Raw genomic sequence first — 22,073 nt, 5'->3', positions numbered from 1 at the left:
TACAGCCTAGTAATAGGAAGCAGAGCAATCTAGTCTCAAGTCATTCCATAGACAGATTTACATTGTGGCTGCAATAGTTTAGTATTCCATGTTTTGTTTTGAGAGGGGTCCTGCTGTGTTATAGAGACCACTTCCTACTTCATCTGGGACTGCAGACAGATCCCTTGTCTGCTATTGAGGCAGTTTTTTGTTTTTTATGAACAGTAACTCATATTCTTATGGTGGGGTATTTGACTATGACTGGTAGGATGGAATGTCTTTCCAAGGAAAGAAAAAGATTTCTAGATTTTTATGATTAAATTGATAAAATGAGAGTACATTTCCAAGTAATGCACACTGTTGGCTAAAGAGGGATACAAGGATGAGTATAGAGAATTTCAAGAGGACAGCAATGGGAGGGCAGAGAGAAGGAGGAGGGCTGAGGGGTGAGATGTGTAGGGAGTGAGCAAAACCACGCAGGCTTCATAGGCCTTGAAAAGCTGATTTTCATTTATCCCCAAAGCAGTGGGAAACCACAGAGAGCATCAGTAATGTGTCTAGACTTAAAAAAAAAGTTTTAAAGTAGACATTGCATTGGTTGAATATTGAAAAATCAGTAGGATCATATCTTGTAGTCATTTGACTCCTATTTGGCTAATAAGAAAAGACTTTGGCTGGTTTCATTTCAGGGATAGAAGGATAGTTTGATATACATAAGTCAATAAACATAATACAGGAAATTAACAGAATTAAGAGCAAGAATCACATGATCCTCTTAATAAATACAGAAAAAAAACTCTGACAAATTTTACATCCTTTGATGACAAGAGCTCTTGAGAAGCTAGAGCAGAGCAAGATACTTCAATATGTTAAAATATTTATGACAACCCTAGAGTCTGCATACTGAACGGTGAAAATCTGAAACTATTTCTTCTCAAATCAGGAGCAAAACAAGGATGTCTACTCTCTCCACTCTTTTTCAGTGTAGTACCAGAATTTATAGCTAGAAAAAAAGGCAAGGAAAACATAAAATGGATCCACAGAGGGAAGGCAAAAGTCAAACTGTCCTTACTTGCAGATGACATGATATACTATCTCCTCCAAGCATAGCTGGTTTTAAGAAACTGTATATTCTTCATGTGCTTGATAAAAACGGCTCTGGAATTGACTAATTTAGTTTTCATTTAGTAATTCATCTTTATTAATATAAGTATCAAGGACTTCTTGTTCCTCCTAAAGAAATGACTTTTTTTCCCAGTCCTGGGGCTTGGACTCAGGCCCCTGAGCACTGTCCTTGGCTTCCTTTTTGCTCAAGGCTAGCACTCTACCACTTAAGCCACAAGCTCCACTTCCAGCTTTTTCTGTTTATGTGGTGCTGAGGAATCGAACCCAGGGCTTCATGCATGCAAGGCAAGCACTCTACCGCTAAGCCATATTCCCAGCCCCAAGAACTGATTTAAAAAAATTGAAGCTTAGAACAACATACACTTATTTTCTTACATTACCCTGGGTCAGGGGACTGAGCAGAGTTTAGCTGAATCTCCTGCTTAGGATTCCATAAAACAGAAGGTATTGGCAGGATTGAATTTCTTGTTGTAGTTCAGGATCCTCTTTCAGCTTACATGGTTGCTGGTAGAAATCATTTTCTTGTAACTGCTTGGTGCCCTGACTTCTCACTAGATTTGGCTGGAGGCCAATACCTTGTCACATGACCCTTTTCCCCGTGGTCTACAACATGGCTATTTGCCGGTGGGAGAGCCTCCTACTAATAAATAACCTAAGATTTAGTTTCACAAAATAAAATGCAGTCAAAGACTGGTATGCCATTCCATCACTTTTGTTAGATTCTATTGGTTAGAAGAAAGTTGCAGGTGCCACAGTCCCAAGGATAGATTATTCTGAGAGCACGGGCCATTTGGGGTCAAGAGCAGAAAGGGTATATCTGTCATGGAGAGCCAAGCAAGTAATGAAAAAAAAATCTTAAAAAATACCAAAGGTAAATTAAAATCAGAAACTACCAAAGCTTGTCATTGAAGTGTTTTCAACCTTTTCAAGTATGAAGAAATATTTAAATGTAGAAAAATGACTATGCATCCATGTAATAATAGGTACGTGCAGTTTTCATTAGTAACAATATAATCAGAAGTAAAACATCACAGATACTCAGAAATCAATTATATCTTATATTCCCTGGCAATACCTAATATTGCACATAGTCACATAAATCATTGTTTATTTAGAATATAGGTAGTAACTTATGCAAATGTCTGCAAACTATTAATTCTTGCAGACTTTTGTGAATACTACAGCCCTCTGAAATCACTGTTGAGTGCCATAGTGCATACCAGTCATTCATCCTTAATTTCTCTTAAAGCAATTTCTTTTTCTTTTTTGCCAGTCCCTAGGGCTTAGACTCAGGGCCTGGGCACTGTCTCTGAGCCTCTTGTAACCAAGGCTAGAGCCCTACCACTTGAGCCATAGCACCACTTCCAGCTTTTTCTGAGTAGTTTATTGGGGGTAAGAGTCTCACAGACTTTCTTGTCTGGGATGGCTTCCAATTGTAATTCTCAGATCTCAGCCTCTTGAGTAGCTAGGATTACAGCAGTGAGCCACCAGGACCCTGTGTTCTGTGGTTGTTTTTTTTTTTATAGTGGTGTATTATTAGTAAATTTTTACATGTGCTTAAGTAAATCACCCCATACTCCAAGATAGTGTCTCACTGGCTAGCCAAGACTACTTTGAAACACTCTGTAGCCCAGAGTGTTCTCAGGATCCTCCTGCCTCAGCCTCTCAAGTGCTAGAATTAGTCATGACTCCCACATACACATACACATTGGTAAATTATCTATTTATTGAGAGCAAATCAGCATTTTCCTGTATTGTATGTGTATTCATAGAAACTAAATGGAATAATGAGTGAAGGTGGTTTAATGTGGCACACTTAGCCTTATATATTTGCTTTTAACACTTTTCTGTAGGTTTTGTGCTGGGGAGAGAAAAGAGGGCAGGGTCCCAACCTCACACAAGAAGGTCAAGGAGTACTTCATGTTGAATCCAGCAACAACAATCAAGATATCATCCTGGTGAGATAAACATATTTACTAATGACACCTTAGGAAGTTTTTTTTCACATTTGTAAAGATTAAACAGGTGTCTCGACATAGATGAAACATTTATTAAATCACCTAGTTTGGGGATACAGCAAGAAGCCTTACAAACGTTAGTTGTTATTTACACAAGGCTATATAAACTAGTAAAGATAGAACTAACCACTAGACCACAATCCTTTTCTGTCTGGCTATCGGGTTAAGAGCATTCAAATACATGTGAATACATAAAAATATATGTACAGTTTGAAGATCATATCCAAACTTTATGTTCCAATCTATGCTGTATGAATCTTTCTGTATTTTATAATATGGACTTTCACCAGAAAGGTTACTTGTTTTTCCTGGGATGCTGGGAATTTAAACGTAGCACATAGTGAATGATAGGTAAGTTCTCTACCACTGAGTTACATTCCTATCCCCACAATGCAAATTTGAATTGACTTAAATTAGGCTGCTACCCAAAGCTTTGCTGAGACAAGTATATGCACTCTGTGAAACATGTCTGGATTTCAACCTAATGTTGACATTAAATAGATATATAGGGGCAGTCCTCAAGAGAAACCATTTTCCTTGGTTCTAAACTAATTTTTCCCCAAAGGAGCCAAATGAACATGGAGGTGATGGTTAATCTTGACTGTCACCTTGATGATCCGATTGAAAAGCAACTAGAAGATTACGAGAGCATAGCTTTAGGGTGGGGAGATGCAGTGTGTTATGAGGACATTGATCACATTGATTCTAGTGGAAAAAGTCTTGGTGTTCAGGCAAAATTGATTCAAAGACTGATCACATGAGGATCCCTTCACCCGGGAAGCAATGTTAGAAGTGTCATTTGAATGATTATAATACATAATTAAAGTTAATTTTAATGTTTGAATTTAAAGTCAGGGAAAAATCTGTGTTTCTTTTTTAAATCAACACATACATTTTATTACTCACTGTAGTTTTCTTTTTACCTTGATTACCACAAAGGTGTGGCTAAACTTGAACCTAAATAAGAATAGTTACAGTACCTTGGAAAGATGTTATTTGTGGCATAATAAGGTAAGTGAGTTCTTAGGGAGAGATCTAGCACCATTTTACATGTATTTAAGTAGCATGCCCCCAAATGCCAACTAAGAATTATGGATCATATTTAAATCATACTTAAACCAATGCAGAACATGTTATTTCTTCTAACTTTATGTGCTCTTCAGCAAAACACCATAGTCATAAGGCACACAGTAGCACTGGCATGAAAATTTTATTGTATTATTTTAACATATTTTATTTATTTTAATATTTTTTAATTTTTAAAATTTTTTCTTAAAATTAAAAACAAATCAAAAGAATTTAAAATTTTTATGACATTACCAGAGTTTGAGCTCACAGCCTGGATGTTGTCCCTTAGATTTTTCTTTTTCTCAAGGCTGTTGCTCTACCAGTTGAGCCACAGCTCCACTCCTGGCATTTTTGGTGGTTAATTTAAGATAGGAGCTCATTTACTCCCCTATCCAGGCTGGATTTGAACTGTGATCTTCAGAATTCAGCCTCTCAAGTAGCTATGATTATAAGCATGAGCCCCTAACATTCAGGTATGAGGTTTTATTTTTCAAACCTTTTATTATGGAAAACTTCAAGCATAGTTCTATCAACATCTGTCACACATTTCCCAACTCCTACAATGACCAGTGAATGCATGACCATTCTGGTTCCATCCATATATACAAGACCATGTCTCCCGCCACCATTTGAAGGGATGGTGAAAAGGACAAGACGTGATTTATGAAGGGGAGCAGAAAACAACATAATACGGACAATAAGGAATGACTACATGCAGGACACAAAGTGTCTTCAAAAGGAAAAAGGTCAAAATTTTAATCAGAGACTAAAAGGGGAAGAGAAACTGTAACAAGCACTGTAAAGAGCATCTCCTCTCTTTACCACTTTGAAGCAAAATGTGACCTGGCTCCACCTGGGACGATTACTAGTCACCCATTTATGTTGGGGAAATATCAAAGTCTAAGTGTGTTTTTCTAGTTTTCATTATGTTGTCACTTTTCTGAGCTTCACATAGAGCTTTTAGCAAGTTCTTTTTCATGAAATAGATGGGACACATATACTAAAATATCATTACACTTTCTATGTAATGCTTCTTAAGTTTTATGCTAACTTGTTGGTATGTTTGTGGTATAGGATATGAATTGTGTCTTTGTGACCTAAGCAGGGTATTTGCTTTTAAACTTGTGTCTGATTCGTTTGGATAGATGCTTATCCACATGCACATTAATTTAAGACTACAGTTGGAATATTTTAACTAGGAAATAATTGCTTTTGAATGCTTACATGTCTGTACTTTCTCAAACTCAGAAATTTTAAAAAAGTTTTCATCCCACCCTGATCCATCTCAAGTAGAACTAGTTGAGTGTGACTCTGTGTGTGTGTGTGTGTGTGTGTGTGAGAGAGAGAGAGAGAGAGAGAGAGAGGGTGGGGGAGGGAGGAGAGAGAGACTGTGTTTTATTCTGACCTTCTGGTTACTGAATTTAAGCAAGGAAGACAATCAGTATTAACATTAGAGAAGGAAGTTAACACTTAGGGAAGAAATCTTAACTACAAGATAGGACACCTTCCTTCTCCACCCTCCCCCCCAATCTAATAGTGATATTATTTTGATGAATTTACTGTTTGTGGAATCTAAGACCTTGCTTTCAAGGTACAATAGACTCAGAAATATGGCACATTCATCACATAAAGGAAGCCTATCTCAGAAGGATGATTTCACATTATTCCAATTTATGAGATGGTTATATAATAGAACAGTGGCAGGTTGGTTATTGGAAAAGGATATCCAGCTTTAGTTCACCTGGACAGCACAGGTTGACTTAAGCTATGTATTTTCTCCCATTATGCCTGTCAGCATGGGCCAGCCGATTACAGCCTGACAATTGCCACTGACTTAGGTATCTGAATACTTACAGGGTTTCCAGCTAAGACAGCCTGATGTGACCAGTTCCCTAAAAGAGATGACAGAGATACTGTTACTAACATAACTCCAACCCCAAAGGCATCCTTCACTCCATGTCTTCTTGTGCTACATAATTACATTGGTTTTATGTTGCCTGGGGAAGAACTTCATCCTGACTGGCAAGTTTTCTTTTGCTTAGTTAATGTTTCAGTCTGCTTTCTGTGTTTGTTTTTTGTTTTGTTTTTGTCAGTCATGGGGCTTGAACTTGGGCCTAGATGCTGTCCCAAGCTCTTGTGCTCAAGGCTAGTGCTCTACTACTTTGAACCACAGCTCCATGTTCTATTTTCTGGTGGTTAATTGGAGATATGAGTCTCAAGGACTTTCCTACACTGGCTGGCTTTGAATTGCAATCCTCAGCTCTTAGCCTCCCAATTAATTAGGATTATAGGCATGAGCCACCAGTTTGCTTTTTGGAAGGTTTTTGTTTTTTCACTTGGGCACTTTATTTCCTTTTCTTCCAAGTACTGGGTAGCATCTTACTGTGGGTCTTGTACTTATAGTTTTACAACTTTCTTTGCAATGATGATAGTACTGATTACTTTTCAGGTTCCATTGTTGAGAGTTGCAGCCATAGGGTCATTCATTCTCAGAAATCTGTTCACTACTATGGCCTAATCACAGTTTAATCTGTTCTCGTAACTCCTACCTCCCCTAATTCTTGATTGGATTTTCTTACTATTACTTTTACTCCAAGACCCTATGATCTACTGAAGCTAGTTATTAAAATTATGTTCTTTTTGGGGGGAGAATCTCATTTTCTGATGATTGTTAATGCCTAGTTCCTGTTTTACACAACACGTGACATTTAACACACTCCAAGATTAGTCATGTGGTGTTCGGCTCATTTGCCTTATCTTCAGTTCCTTCTGCCAGATAGATTGTTGGTGTCACTTCCATGGTATTTTTCCATTTTTGATATTAATTTTTTTGGCAGTGCAGCCTACTTATTTTCAAAGTCTGTGCAGTAAGAATGTTCTTAGTAAATCCTTGCAAGGACTTTGAAATTTTCAAATTGAGATTCAGCTCATGCTTTGGACATTTTCCTTTAATAATTGTTATTGTTATTATAAATGTGATGTAAAGAGGAGTTACAGACACATAAGTCAGGTAAAGAGTACATTTCTTTTTGGTCAATGTCACTCCTTCTCTCACTGTCTCCCAGGTTTTTCCTCCCATCCCTACCCACAAGTTGTGCTATTTAACCCCTCAGTTGGACTTTTGGGATATTTGAAGTACAATTCTCTGCACTTCAGCAAACCCCTTTGGTTATTTTTTATAACATTGTTAGTACAACTAGAGCTCTTTCTACCACTTCAAGACAACTAGTATCTTACACACTTATCTTTGAATTGTTCTCACATTGCTGTACATGTGTCTCTCTATGGTGTGTGTGTGTGAGAGAGAGAGAGAGAGAGAGAGAGAGAGTTGCTAGAAGTAATTTCTCTTCTTTCTGTATGGACAAGATGAATTACAAGAACTGTACTACCCACATATCATTTGATCTAGTTGTCTTAAAAACCAATGGGCAAGTATTCTTCTCATCCCCATTTTGCAGGTGAAAATAAAAATCGCTTAATGGTCACACTGCTGGGGGGTTGGCCCGCTTGACCCCCAGCTGTTTAACTTAGTTAACAACTTTTCTAAATAACTTCCATTATGACTTCTTTCACTATCTTCCACCTGAATAACTGTTGCATACCAAGTTCAGCCTCCTCTTCCACTCAGGCCAGTTGAATTATATGTCAAGGCTTGACTCGGCCATGAATATATTCACATACTTTTATATACTCTGTTGACTAAGCGTTTTGGGCTTAGACTTCCAATTACACATTGTATCCAAGGTTCTGTCAATGCATCTCCAGTCAAGAGTCTTGCATCAACTTAGAAAGATCAACCCATCTGAAATTGTGATCTACACACACCATGGAATATTACTTAGCCACTACCTGTCATTTGCAGCAGCTTGGATGGATTGGGAAGACATTGTATTATGTAGAATAAGTCAATCTCGGAAAACAAAATACACCATAGCATACCCATTCTTGAAAGCTAAAATGTTACTCATATGAAAGTAGAAAAGAAAATAGCACTCATTAGAAAATGGGTAAGGGTTAGTGAAAGAGTAGATAATGGGTACAAAATACAGTTGGAAGAAAAGAAGTAGTTACAAGGTTTTATGATACTGCAGGATATTAATAACCTACAACAAATAATATGTGTCAAAACAATGGGAGGAGAAAAATTTGAAGGTTACCAATATAAAGAATAATAATATTTGAGGAGGTTAAATTTAGCTAATCATTGTGATTTTATCATTACACATAGTATACATGTGTTGAATCATAATACTATACTAAAAACAAGTATAAATATTTATGTATCAATTAAACATTTCAAAGACCAATCCAACATCACTTCCTTGTTCAGTTTAACCTAACTTCCCTTTAGCCAGTGTCTCCCTTTATCCACCCAAAATTTTACCAGGGCTATGTACTTTTTTGTTTTCTCAACACATAGCTTTTGTCATCTAATCAACTTAAGACTCCCATAACAATCACAAAGATCATAGGGTGTACATTAATTCTGGAATCCTGGAATTGAGCACCTTTATTTTCTGGCCAGCATCACTCTAGGAATGTGATTGTGGTCATAACCTTCCCACAAACCCTTCCCATGAGAGTGTTGCCTTATTGTTCGGCCTCTAGAAATTCATATTTTTTTCTGTCTTCAGGGCTCAATACACATGTTCTGATCTTTCTTTTAATGAATGCTTGATATTCTGACCTGTTTTCTGTCTCAAGCACTTCCACAATTTTGTGTAAAGTTCAGATTTGCCCCAGTTAATCCCAGATGGGAAGGAAGTAGAAATTATTTTATTGTACCTCTGATAGATATGCCAACCTTTGCCAGGAAAATCAATGTCTGAGTAAATATTGCAGCTGTTCCACTGTTAGTGGAGCAGTACCCTGAACAATCCCATGTAAGCTAAAGTTTTCTGTTAAATTAAATCCCCCATGCATTTCTATGTGCCCAAAATTGACAATTAAACTGCACTACTAGCAAAAATTTGCATTTGATCTCCATATCATTCAAGAACTGAGATGTGATCTGGTCCTATAAATGGCTCTCAAAAGTAATGGAATCAGATCAGCATTTGCTGAACCAGCTTTCGTGGAAGCAAGAAATTTTTGTTTGTCTTTTCTTTTCTTTTTTCGTTTTTTTCCTTTTTTGGTATTGGGGATCGAACCCAGGACGTTGCACCTGTGAGGCAAGTTCTTTGCCACTGAGCTACATCCCAGTCCTAAGAAATTTTTTTAAAATAAAGAAATGTCACTAATTACCAAGGTTTTAATCAAAGAGTTAAATAATCAATTCTGTTAGGATGCAATAAAAGAAATAAGTATTTAAACAAAACATCCTAGGAAATCTGTTCTGAATGACAACTAGAAAAAAATAGATTTTTCAGAACACCACAGATAGTTGGGAAAGCAGACTACAATTGCAAGAAAGTTTAATTTGAGAAAATTCAAATTTGAGAAGTCAAGTAGGAATGAATAATCTATTGAAATTTAGGTCCATTGACAAAAGGACTTTTTATTACACATGTATGTGTTTTAACTCACCTTCACAATGAACATTGGCTCAGATTGATGTGTAAATTTTCTGATTCTAATATGAAGCAATAGTGACTGTTTTCTTAATACTGATATTTGACATTTATTTTTGTTATATAATATATTTTAGTTGATATTTTGATTATAAGACGAAGCCCATTATTACTAAGAAATGAAGGAATGCCTATGATGTGTTTATATTAAGTTAGGTTTGGTCTGCCCTGTATTATTATTTCTTTTTCTTTTTTTCCTTCTTCTTTTCTCCACCTCCTCCTCTTCCCCTTCCTCCTTCTATTCCTCCTTTTCCTTCTCCTCCTCTTCTTCTTCTTCTTTTTTTTTTTAAATCTCCCCCTCCTCCTTCTTTTTAACTTGCATCTGGCCTTGAGAATAGATTGGCAGATGGGCTTAATTCATTTTTCAGGTCGGCAGACATTTCTAAAAGCTTGCTAGTCAGGTCATCCCTTCTAGAAGTATTTTAGGAGTTCAACAGGGGAAGCTCTGATGTTTTATGAGAAGTGTAACCTCCAGCACCTGTAATGGAGTTTACCACTTTGTGAGGCCTTAAAAAGAAGTGTGATTGAAGGACCCAGTAGATGGAAGCATTTCTCTGGCTCAGAACTGAGCTAATCTTACTAGTTGCAGCTGGTTAGCCTTTTGAGGTATCCTTTGAAACAAGCTCGTTCCAGGTCAAAGAAGATACCAATTTGCTCCGAATCCCTAGGATTATAGACAAGGTCTCCTTGAAGTGAAAAAAAAAAAAAAAGAAGAAAGGAAGACTGGACAAGTTGATAAGTTGTCTATGTCTCGGTTTTCCCTTTATGGTGAGCAAAAGTCAAGCTAACAAGTGACAACAAAAAGCAACTACAAGTACTCCCTGTAAGCAAAACATTACATTATTTTTTGTGATTCCTAACAGGGTTCTCTTGGGAAACTGAATTAGCATTACAATAATGTACATTAGGTGTTCCAATAATGTGACTTCAGATTATTGAAGTTACTTTAATTTCAAAAGCAGACCGTTTCTCAGTCAACCATTCCTGGCTAATGATGCTATTGTTGTCCCTTTAAGAACAAATATAATTCTGTATTTGATAACCGTACTAGAAGGTTCATGGGCAACATTTTCACAAGATACAAACCAGAGCTATTCCCAGGGAGTTGAGAGGCAAGCTTACAAATACTTACCTTCCAAAGTATTGCTCATCAACTTAAAACAGTATATGAAACAGTCCCAGACATAAGGGAACATCTCATGAGTGATTATAATGAATTTTAATGTGAAGGACAAGTACTTGAGCTAACAGCAATCATAAGTTCATTCCTTAATACTATGTCAGAGCTTTAAAGGGACAACAAAATAATCAAGCATGAGTTTTTCCCTGTAGAAACAGGAAAATTGGAAAAACAACTTTACAAACCCATGTGTAGCATTAGACTAGGGGAACAAAACAATAAGCCCTCTGATGGAAACTGATCTTGCTTCAAATTAGGCCCTGTCAGTTATAAAAAGTTTTGATCTTCCATTTTCTTGTAAGTTCAATGAAAACAATAACAGTACTCTAAGGGTTGTTATGAGAATTAATGGGGTGATTGATTGTGATAGAATGAGAATAATTCTCCGTGCAATGTGAAGCACTTTTTAAAGCCCCCTCTTGTAATTCTAAAGAGGCAAATTCAGTCTTTATTATGTACTCTGGGAGAATGACACTGAGTTAATAAAAATTTCTTTGTAGAGGAAACAAAGGAACTAAAGAGTGACACTGTGTAGAGAAAGGAGAAGGAGAGTATGTAATGTCAGAAGCAGAAAACTCTAGAGCCTCGAACTGAAAAGGCCAGATGGGGAAGTGTACAAACAGGAATGAGACAGCCACCAGCTGAACAAGTTCCCAAATAGATGGTTAATGGTAATTTTAAATGGCTATTTTTGCACTATGAATTTTTTTCCATTCCCAGACACAATTTCCAGTAGTGCTTTGCAGCGTTGGATTTGTTTGGGGGAGAGGAAATCAAGTTTGAATTCTTCTTTCAAGTATCATGGCCCTTAAGAATACAGGCTGTTATAGGACTCAGTCTTACCTGGGTTACATGGATAAGATGTTTTGCTATTAACAGTAATAACAGTAAATGGCATGTAACTTACTTTTCATAGTTATTCTGAAGTTATTAGGAAAAAAATCACTATGTACACTGGGTGCTGGAGGTTCATGCTAGTAATTCTAGTAGCTATTCAAGAGGCTGAGATCTGAGGCTCACAGTTCAAAGCCAGCCCAGGCAGGAAAGTCCATGAGATTCTTGTCTCCAATGAGCCACAAAAAAAAAAAAAAAAAACCTGGAAGTAGCAGTGTGGCTCAAAATGGTAGAACATTAATTAGCCATGAGCAAAAAGAGCTTAAGGAAGTGCCCAGGCCCAAAGTGCAAGCCCTATGACCACCACCACCAAAAAATCATTATGTAACAGATTAAGAAAAAATGGGGGGGGGAGAGTAGGATTTGTTTGCCCTAAAAATAATACACATTAGATAAACCATTTAAGAAAGACAGGGTGAGGCACCCTTCCAGGTATATTTTGAATTAAGAGGATATGTGGACTTTGTAGAAAATTCTGCTGTGAAACTCCAGGTTCTAACAGAGGACATTTGCTAAGAAATACTGTAATTACAGTCAGATAACTTAGAATCACACATTGATAAGGGTTAAGAATACCAGAGTATGTGCTTGAGATACTAAGTAGGCAGAACCTACAGGAAACTTGTATGGAAACACACCTAATCATGAACATTTTTGTTTAAAAATGAATCTAATTGTGATAATGTCTTAGATTGGACAAAGAAGAAATTAACACAAAAAAGTCATATGTGAGTTGACTGCAAATAGTAGTTTAAGAAGACAAGGGAAACAAGAAATACTAAGCTTGATAAGGGTTACTAAAGACAGAATAATGAGAGCAACGTTGCAGTGATAATTTGGAATATAGGAAAGTGGTGAAAAGGCTAGAGATAAACACTCAGAATGTGAAGTGTTAACAAGATATTCACATGTATGAGTGGTGAGGTCAGTTAGAAAAAGCTGGAGCAAAGGTGAAAATTCGGGGCCAATGATGCTGATGAAGTCATAGCTTAACCTTGTAAAAATTCAATAGTTTTTTTTTTTTTTAAAGAATTTTGAGTAGGCAGAAAAGGAATCATTACATAGAAAGAGCGGAGATCTAGAGGGTTAGAGACGTTGAGAGAAACTAATTGCAAGAGATATATTTATGTCTCATAACTGAACAAACCCAACCACCATTCAGTTAGTTGGTCTCAAACTTGCTAATCGTCTTGAATTTCTCCCCTTCACACTCTGCCTTTACCCCATATGTGGTCTTGCAGAATCTGCTGTACTATGTGGAGCCTATTCTACCCTCTCTGCAGCTACTACCCTGTCCAGCTTTCCCTGGGAAGCACAATGGCCCCATGAATAGTCTAGCTGTTTTTCTTGGCCTCCACAATCTGAAAAATCGGAGTATTTCTTCTCAAGCATCAATGGCAAAACATGCCATTCTCTCCTCTGAATGTTTCCGTCTCATTCTTAGAACAGAATTCACAGTCCCATGGCTTGAGTTTACCTGACCTGACGTGATATTTCTTGAGTTCTTAACTTCACTACTCACCCCTTTTCTTATCTCTGTAGCCATGTTGACTTTCCTTGCTTTCAACACCCGAAGAGGCATTCAATAAGTAAAAAGTTAAAAGTGTAATACAAATCAGGTGTGGTGGTACATATTTGTAATCCTTACACTTTGGAGTGGAAGGAGGGTCATAGTTCAGGGCTACTCCGGGTTACCCAAGGAGAACTTGTCTCATCAAACAAACAAACAAAAAGCAAAGCGATATAATACCAACGTAATATAAATACTGAGAAGAAAAGTAACATAGGTTAGAAGCGAGTAATAGAAGACTAAGCCTTTTGCTTTATTGTTTCTACTACCTCAACTCTACTAGACCCATATCAACTCAACAGGCACTGTCAACAACCCTCAACTCTCATGTCTTCCTGACTTACTATTTTTTTATCAGTCGTGAGGCTTACACTCTGGGCCTGGGCACTGCCCCTGAGCTCTTCAGCTCAAGGCTAGTGCTCTATCACTTTGAGCCACAGCACCACTTCCAGTTTTCTGGTGGTTATTTGGAGATATGAGTCTCACAGAATTGCCTGCTTGGGCAGGCTTTGAACTGTGATCCTCAGATCTCAGGCTCCTGAGTAGCTAGGATTACAGGCATGAGCCACTGGCACCTGGCCCTGACAGACTTCTTTACTTCCTTCATTCTCTATGTTGTCAGTTACTGTCCTAGAGGACCCCAAAGGAGAAAAGAAAGAAGAGAGTTTTCTCTACCCTCATGGAACTGTCATAGTAGTGGAGGATTAGATGACAGACAAAATGAATAAGTGAAATGTAGTGTGTGGCAGATATTAGTAAGTGCTAAGGAGAAAAGTCAAGCAAGGGGATGGCATGGGAGGATATCTGTGTGATATGATAAATATGAGTTGCAATTTTAGGCCGAGTGGTCTGAGAAACTAGGGAAAACCTCAAGAAGGGCTGGGGGTGAGACATAAGTCTACAGCATACATCAAGAAAGGAGTGGGGCCTGCATATTAGTGACAAGTGACTTGAAAGGATAAATGAAAGATGTGGAGGAAACAAACTGCTAGATTGCTCAGGGTACATCCATTTTATATATTATTGTTCTTTGCACAATTTACATTACCTGTCATTATAGGACATAGTTGTCTTTTTATTTATTTAATATCTTTCTTCTTCAGTAGAAAATGTTTCCCACTGAGGCAGACTTTGAACTCTTTAACTATAGCAGTGTCTGACCCACACTGGGAACTCCAATTTAATGAAGACATTGATGAGTAGAGGGGAGAGGCCAGGTCACAATGTTAACTGCAAAGGCAGAACAGAAAGGCTTGCTGAATTTGGCGGAAAGGCCGTTGCTTGTCTGGTCTCGGTTCTAAGTCTGACAGCAGCACCCACGTGGGGTGGGAATAAATCACACAGGAATAGGAGGAAAGCAGTGAGATAAAGGCATCAGCCAGTTCTGAAGTTCCCTTAACAATACTTGAATTAGATGCTATACAAGCTGTTTTTGCCACATTCCTTTTCTCTTTCCTCTAGCTTGTTTATGATATGTTTATCTTCTTAAATAAATAGAAAACTGTGTACTTGGTGTTACCTGATCCATTGCATCCTTTGGAGAACTGGAAAATCTTACTCTGCTCATTATTAATATTAATTGTAATTAAGGTCCCTTAAATCTCATGTTAAAACTTAACGATAATCTCATTTACCGTGTGGGAGGTGCTGTCGGTTTCATGATTAGGTAAGAATCTTAAGAGAGACACTGATTAAGATGGATTGTATTCATACACTGCTTTGTTAAATGGCAATTCCTTTGTACAATTGCTTAAAGGTAATTAATTTTTAAAAAGAGAGAAAGACTTATACATCCTTTAGCTGAAGAGGATAAACTATAGGTAAATCTGAGGAACTGAAGAACATTTCTATAATAAAATGAATTAACATAGGTGCAAGAACTTTGTAAGGTGAAAATATACAAATAATGTCATCGGAAAAATAACTTCATGTCTTGTCTCGTCATGAACCCGTTCATACCCTCCAAGCTATTCTACACTGGTGTAAAAAATCAGATAATGGCACAATGTTATTGGAAAGAAAATACTGTAGGAAGTGAATTTATCCAAAAATATTTTAAATGGTGGTGTCTACTTGCAATCTAAAGAATAAAACAAATACAGGAAAGAAAAAGATAAGAAATTTCTTCTGTGGTAGAGATGCTGAGTCTTTGGACGAGTGACATCTTTGAAGGCATAAATCAACTGAATGGAAACAGCGCCCACAAGGCAGAACTCAAAGCAAAGAACTAAACACAGAGAATAAAAGAGTAATTGATTCCATGCAGCTTTGTTAATGATCTCTGCTGGTAGTAGTGTCATTTTTATTAACCTTGTGCACTTCCATTGGATGAGGTCTTGTCTAATTTCATCATAAGAAAAAGAAAATTAAGACATCTTTTCACACATCTTAACTAGGATTGTCACAGATGAAAACTAAAAGTGCAAGTAGTATTTTATGTGGTTGCTGTTAACTGTTGTAGAAATACTCCATGCTATCTTCATACTTAAATATCCCCCCACCCCCCCCAAAAAACCCTACTTAGTCCAGGTTGAGACACTTAATGTCATTTTCCTTGACTGTCAGCACAGCAGAAGAGAACTTTAATTTTTATGCTATCGAAAATAAGTAAAGTATACATTTTAAAGTCACTTTCAAGACTTGTGCAAAACGGACCTATAAAATACACATTTTGATTACTTTGTGAAGTATACATTTATTTATGATATAAATACAAAAATATTTTGAAATGAGCAACAGAAGCTTAAAAGCAGCTTGATTTATTTCCCCCTATCTGCAAGGCTTCTCTTTCTGTTTGGATGAAATAAAAAATAGCAATGATGGACAACCACCCAGCTCTTTCGTTGCTAGGTTACATATGTGCCCATTTAACCTGCTTGCTGACAGCAGTTTTCACAGTGTTATGTGCCTTTGTTTCCTGGGAGAGAGGGGAAAAGAAAAAGTAGATTGACATCTTCTCCATGTCATGAATAAGCTGAAGAAAACCTGGCATCCTCATCATGTACACCATGTATCAAGATAAGAGACACAGAATAGATAAAATGCACATTTGGGGCCTCTTTCCTTGAAGAACACGTTCACACACTCCCTTCCCTTCCCTTCCCTCTTCTCTCTTCCCCTCCTCTCCCCTCCCTTCCCTTCTCCTCTTCTGTCCTCTCCTCTGCCCTGCCCCCTGCCTTGCCCTCTTTCTCTCCCCATGTGTCTCTCTTCCGAAGAACTGTGTTCTGTAAAACTAAGCTTTTTTCATGTGACTCTGATAAAAGTGATCTTAAAAGAATGCCCCCAAATGGTGGCAGATCCCTTCTCCACTCTCCTAGTTCTCTACCTCATGTATGCACTAACCCTCTGCCTCCTGCTTTCAACACGCAAAGAGTCTGAGCCCCTCTTGCCTGGGGTTCTGTCAAAAGATAAGACTCTCCTCCCCTAACACTCTTGAGCTCTCCATCCCCATCCCCACGTTGTTACCCACCATGCTTTAGGGCATCCTGCCCCAACTTGCTCTCATGTTGAGCTTCTACTCTATGTCTTCTTTGCACCAATCAGCATATCATAGTCTCCTCCACATTTTCTGGTTGTTCCTGGTGAATCAAACACTTGACTTTGTTGGAGACATTCTCATATCCTGTAAAATGTGAAGTTTCACAGTATCTGTACAAATATTGATAGAAATGCAAGAATTCTTTCTTACAGAAGTGGTAAAAGTAAAGATGACATTGCTAAGCAGTCATTTTGAGATGCACAGCACTATCATCTTCTCTGTGTAGTGTTCTCCCTCTTCCAAATGTGTGCATACACCTACTGTGGGGAAAGTGTTACGATTTCATCCTTCTGTGTGGGCACCACATCGCAATACATCTGACCAACCCTACAACACAACACATAGAGTTTTAAATAAAGAGCTTGTTTTTCAGATTCTGGATGAAGATGACACTGATGTTGCCTTGAAACAAGAAAGTCATGAAGTTCTTCTTGTCAACAGAGGTAAAAATATCCAGTGTGCACAGATTAGCCCTAATACTTGAGCCATTTTCCATGTAGCTTATGCAACAGCCTGACATACAGATCAGAAGTTTGCCAGAAGTTTGTACTACAAAGATTGACTGTTCTAGAAGTAGGACTAGAAGCAAGGAAGTCCGTTCTTAGACAAGAGCAGTATCCCCAAAACTGCTACACTGCGGAGTCTCCCACAGACTCTTGCCAGTCTCCACATTGAGTTCCATTTAGAATTTTGCTGATGATTTATATTAGGAGTAAAATTTTCCAAAAACATGTTCTGAAAGTTATATTACCTTCATACTGTTTTTGTTTTGGATATAAACATGATTTTTTTTCCTGTCTTGGGTATTGAACTCAGGACCTGAGCACTGTCCCTGGCTTCCTTTTGCTCAAGGCTAGCACTGGACCACTTGAGCCATAGCTCCACTTCTGGCATTTTCTGTTTATGTGGTGCTGGGGAATTGAACTCAGGGCTTCATGTATGCGAGGCAAGCACTCTGCCACTAGGCCACATTCCCAGCCCAGACATGCATTTTTATCTAGAACTGGCCTTTTACCTTGATCCACATATTTATGTCCCCCAGTACCTGGATTACCACTGTGAAACAACATGCCATTATGTTTTTTGGCCTACACTGGCCTCAAACCTCAGACCTCCCAATCCCCATCTCCTGAATAACTGGGACTGCAGGCATGAACCACCTCACCCAGCCTGTTTTGAATCTTTCATTCTTTAATGCTTTTCCTGTTTCCTCTGAGATACTAAGGATATTTTAACAAATGTATTTATTCTTTCTAATTCGTGGGATATAATGTGTTTCAGCTAAAACTTGAAACTATTTATAACAGAGTTAACAGTTTATAGTATCTAAGCCAATGATAATCTATCTGGATAGAAAAAAATGGAAACAAATTAGACTCATTATGATTCTTATTACATTATCATTATAACGCATATTCTCTTTGATTTTATCATACCACTGGGTCCAAATAGCAGTGTGTATTAATTTCATTGCCATTTTCTTTATTCAAAATATTTTCAAGTCTCTGATCATTGGCTGAGACTGATTTTTCCCAGTACTTCTGCCTATCAGCGCACTCCATCATTTTGTGTTCACTCTTGGTGGTCAGCTCTTCCTTCATCTTTGTTGTTACCCATATTGGCCATTCACTCACAACTTTATTTTTGGATACCTTAGTGAAGTTCCTAAGAAATCACACTTTCTCTTTTTCATCTTAGTTAAGATAACACGAAGTTCCACACCAGGATTTCTTTTGCAATGATCACTTAATTTTAAAAGCAAACTAACTGTATTTTTAAAGCTGTATCCAGCTATTACTCAGTCTCCAGTTGTGGTCTTATTGGATTTCCAAATTGTGATGAAAAATTTATAATATAACTTTGATCCCAAAATTTATTTTTAATTTTAAATACATATCTAGAATGGGTAGTAACCAATTGAGAAATATTCTTAAATGATTATACTTGTGCCTTCATTGACTGTTAATTTTATTTATTTTTTGCTTTAAATGCAGATCACTCAGTAAAACCAGTAGTGTGTTCTGTGTGCTTTGGAAACCCCTATCTATCCATTCTCTTTCATATTTTTTGAGAAGGAGCTTAGTAAGTAGGCTCTCAGCTATTCACCTATCACCTAAACCTTCCCTTGATGCTATCCCATTCACTTGGCCTTCAATAGTGTTGTAGTTTTTGACAAAAATGTAGCTAGCAGAACAAGATATCTGGGCAATTATAACAAAGCATTATACAAATAGATAAGATATATATAGGTAAGATATATATGATATATATGACATATATATATATATATATAGAGAGAGAGAGAGAGAGAGAGAGACTCATTACTCATACTGCTCATAAGATTATCTTAGCCAATCCAAGGGTTGGACATCCACACTAGAACCATCAGCAAATGAAGCATCAGTTTCTCTGTAGCTATAATTCTGAGGTTCCTGAATAAGAAGCTCAATTAGAGACTCACAGTATTTTCTTGCCTTAAATAAGTTGAATTCTCTCACACTTTTTTTTTCAATTAAGATTTCTTAAAATGTTTTGAACTTGAACCTCACATAAAGGTGCACAGATAGTAGAGGGAGACTAGTAGTTGACTAGATATATGTTAGGAAGAGCTTATCACTCATCTATACTCTGGTAATAAACAAGATAAAATATTACCTTGTAAAGGTTCTCACAGTGGTTCTTAGCTTATTATATACATATATTTTATTAAAATTATTATAAATGTCCTTAAGAACATATTACAGATAGTTTTAAAAGCAGTACAATTTACAAATGGATGTCTGACTATATACTTATATACACGTAGTTAGTTAACAAACCAACATTTCTTTTGGTTCAGTTTACTGTGTGAACACCAAAATGTAATTGTCTTCATTTTTATCTATTTTCTTTTTTGAAGAAAAAAAGGAACAATATAATGGTATTTCGGCAATAAAAGGAAAACCTTCATTATTTAACCAGAAAAAGTGAGTATGCAATTGTACAACTTCCAAATGAGTGAAATTATAGCGTTGAAAAGTAATTATCAATGTTTAAATACAAGAAGGAAGATAATAATAGCAACAAAAGCAAGTAAGAATAGAACCACATTTTACAATGTAAAAGAAAGAACAGAAATTCACCTTTTCCCAGCCAGCTTTATTTCTTTTGTGAGGATCTGGGGGGAAAAAATGAAAGAGAAGAAGCAAGTAAGCAATTCAAATGGCCATAATACAACCAAGGAGTTGAAAAGGTCACACTCAATATAAGGTATTAGTTTGAACTAGTGAACATATTTTTTTTTCTGTCTGGCTCATTAACTTACTGTTAAACATAAAAGTAATTATAATCTTTACATTCTAGAATTTACTTGACTTGAAAATTTTGTCACTCTCAAAATCAACTGGATATTTTCTTTCATTGTGTTTTTTTTAAAAGAAAAATGCTTATTTTCTATTTACTGTGTCCTGGCAAATAGAATTTTGTTATTACTTATGTATACATTATTTTAATAGACAAAATTATATAAATTATATATATGGTATATTTGGTGCTTTGAACCATGAACCATGGATATAGAGTCAGCCAAATTAAGCTAATAACTTGTGGATTGTCTCACGACGCACCTTCATTTAAGTAGTGGTACAAAGGGATTGCTATGCAACAAGTCAGTTTATAAGTACAATGTATACTGATTGATATTACTTCTTTTCACTATTCTCCCCATCCCGCCCAACCCAATCCTTAAAACATGTTTTCAAGGAAACAAATGCTTACATCTTCTACAAACTTATCTTGGCTGCTTTCCAGGCATTCTGACTGTGCCCAGGAACACAGTGAAATAATGGCAGGAATAGAGGAGCTTTCATTTGCACGTATGTGATGAGGGGAGTTAATGACTCCACCAATCAAATCCAACTCTCTCCTTCTCCCTAATGGCCTTCAAAGTCAAGTGCAAACTCTTTAGCACATTGCAATTTCCCGTCACCCTCCATCCCCTTAGCTGCCACCTTGCTTCCTAGTGGTTCTAAATGACTTGCAGCTTTAGCAGTCCTTCTTTCATTCCACTTCCTCCTTCATTTGAATTCTATCTACAACCTCTGTACAAGTCTCCATTGCTCTTGCATTCAGTCTTAAGCAGTGTTCTTTAATTTGTGACCTTCCTACACTCTCAGACATATGCATATGTTCACCAAATCACTGCTGCCATTACCAGGTTGCATCATAATTCCTTCAACTTCAGTGATCATTTGCTGAATGACATTTATCCCTTGACACACAAGCAGCCATTCAGTCAGGTGGAACTGTCCGGCTGGAAATCTATCTTCACATTGTAAACAAGCTTCATTCGAACAGAAACCATGTCTTACGTCTATAACAGAATCTCTGAGAAGTCATTCCTGAAGATTCACTCCCAAAAGACGAATCACACTCGACTCTGAGATCAGGATTCCTGTTGGATATCTTTTAAAAAATTCAATATCTCTTTTGATCATCTTTTTATTTATTTTTACCATTTTTCGTTCTTGCATGCTGATTTTTCTGTTTTGCATTATCAGCTAGTTCACTCCGTAGAACAGTCCACAGCATTCATCCTTGTGTGCAGAATGGCACTTACCTCATAGCGCTCAATATTTGTTTGATACATTCAAACATTTCAACATAATTGTGCATATTTCACCCATTTCTTTTATGAAGTTGTACAATTTTGCAGTACTGTTGACTCATAAAAAGAATCTAAATATTAAAACTACAATAGGCACAAAAATCTTAATGGATAAAATGTAAGAAGCACATTACTAACAGTAGTGATCATGAGGCAAGTGAAGTAAACACAGGAAAATGGAGCCAGGGACTTAGAGACAAACACTTTATTGGTGAGTGTCTTCACTTGATTAACTGTCTTTTTCTCTTTGTTTTGCTTTAAGCTTTGTGTTCCCTCACTGAGCAGAAATATACAGCAGAAGCAAAATCAAAAACAAAACAAAAACCTCTCTCACTCTGTCCTTGCCCACTTGCCCACATGGGCAAGTTCAATTCTGGAAAGCAAATAAAAGTATCTTAAGAAAGACACTTACATACAAGAAATGTATCCAATGCCTAACGGAGGAAACTGTAACCTCTCTGTACATCAGTTTGATAATAAAAATTT

General features: G+C 37.0%; 1 protein-coding gene across 1 annotated transcript in view; it reads left to right on the top strand.

Moving 5' to 3' along the window:
• Morc1 (MORC family CW-type zinc finger 1) overlaps positions 1–22,073 on the top strand; it is a 137,173-nt gene that overhangs the window by 94,306 nt on the left and 20,794 nt on the right. Inside the window, exons 21-24 of the mRNA XM_048345812.1 lie at positions 2,958–3,062; positions 3,688–3,853; positions 17,169–17,385; positions 19,842–19,908. Of these exons, the coding sequence (XP_048201769.1) occupies positions 2,958–3,062; positions 3,688–3,853; positions 17,169–17,385; positions 19,842–19,908 (555 nt within the window). The remainder of the gene's footprint in view (positions 1–2,957; positions 3,063–3,687; positions 3,854–17,168; positions 17,386–19,841; positions 19,909–22,073) is intronic.

The sequence above is a fragment of the Perognathus longimembris genome, chromosome 5, assembly GCF_023159225.1.
Source record: "Perognathus longimembris pacificus isolate PPM17 chromosome 5, ASM2315922v1, whole genome shotgun sequence".
NCBI classification, from domain to species: Eukaryota; Metazoa; Chordata; class Mammalia; order Rodentia; family Heteromyidae; genus Perognathus; species Perognathus longimembris.
The sequence above is the reverse complement of the archived record's forward strand: the minus strand, read 5'-3'. Positions and strand labels throughout refer to the sequence as shown.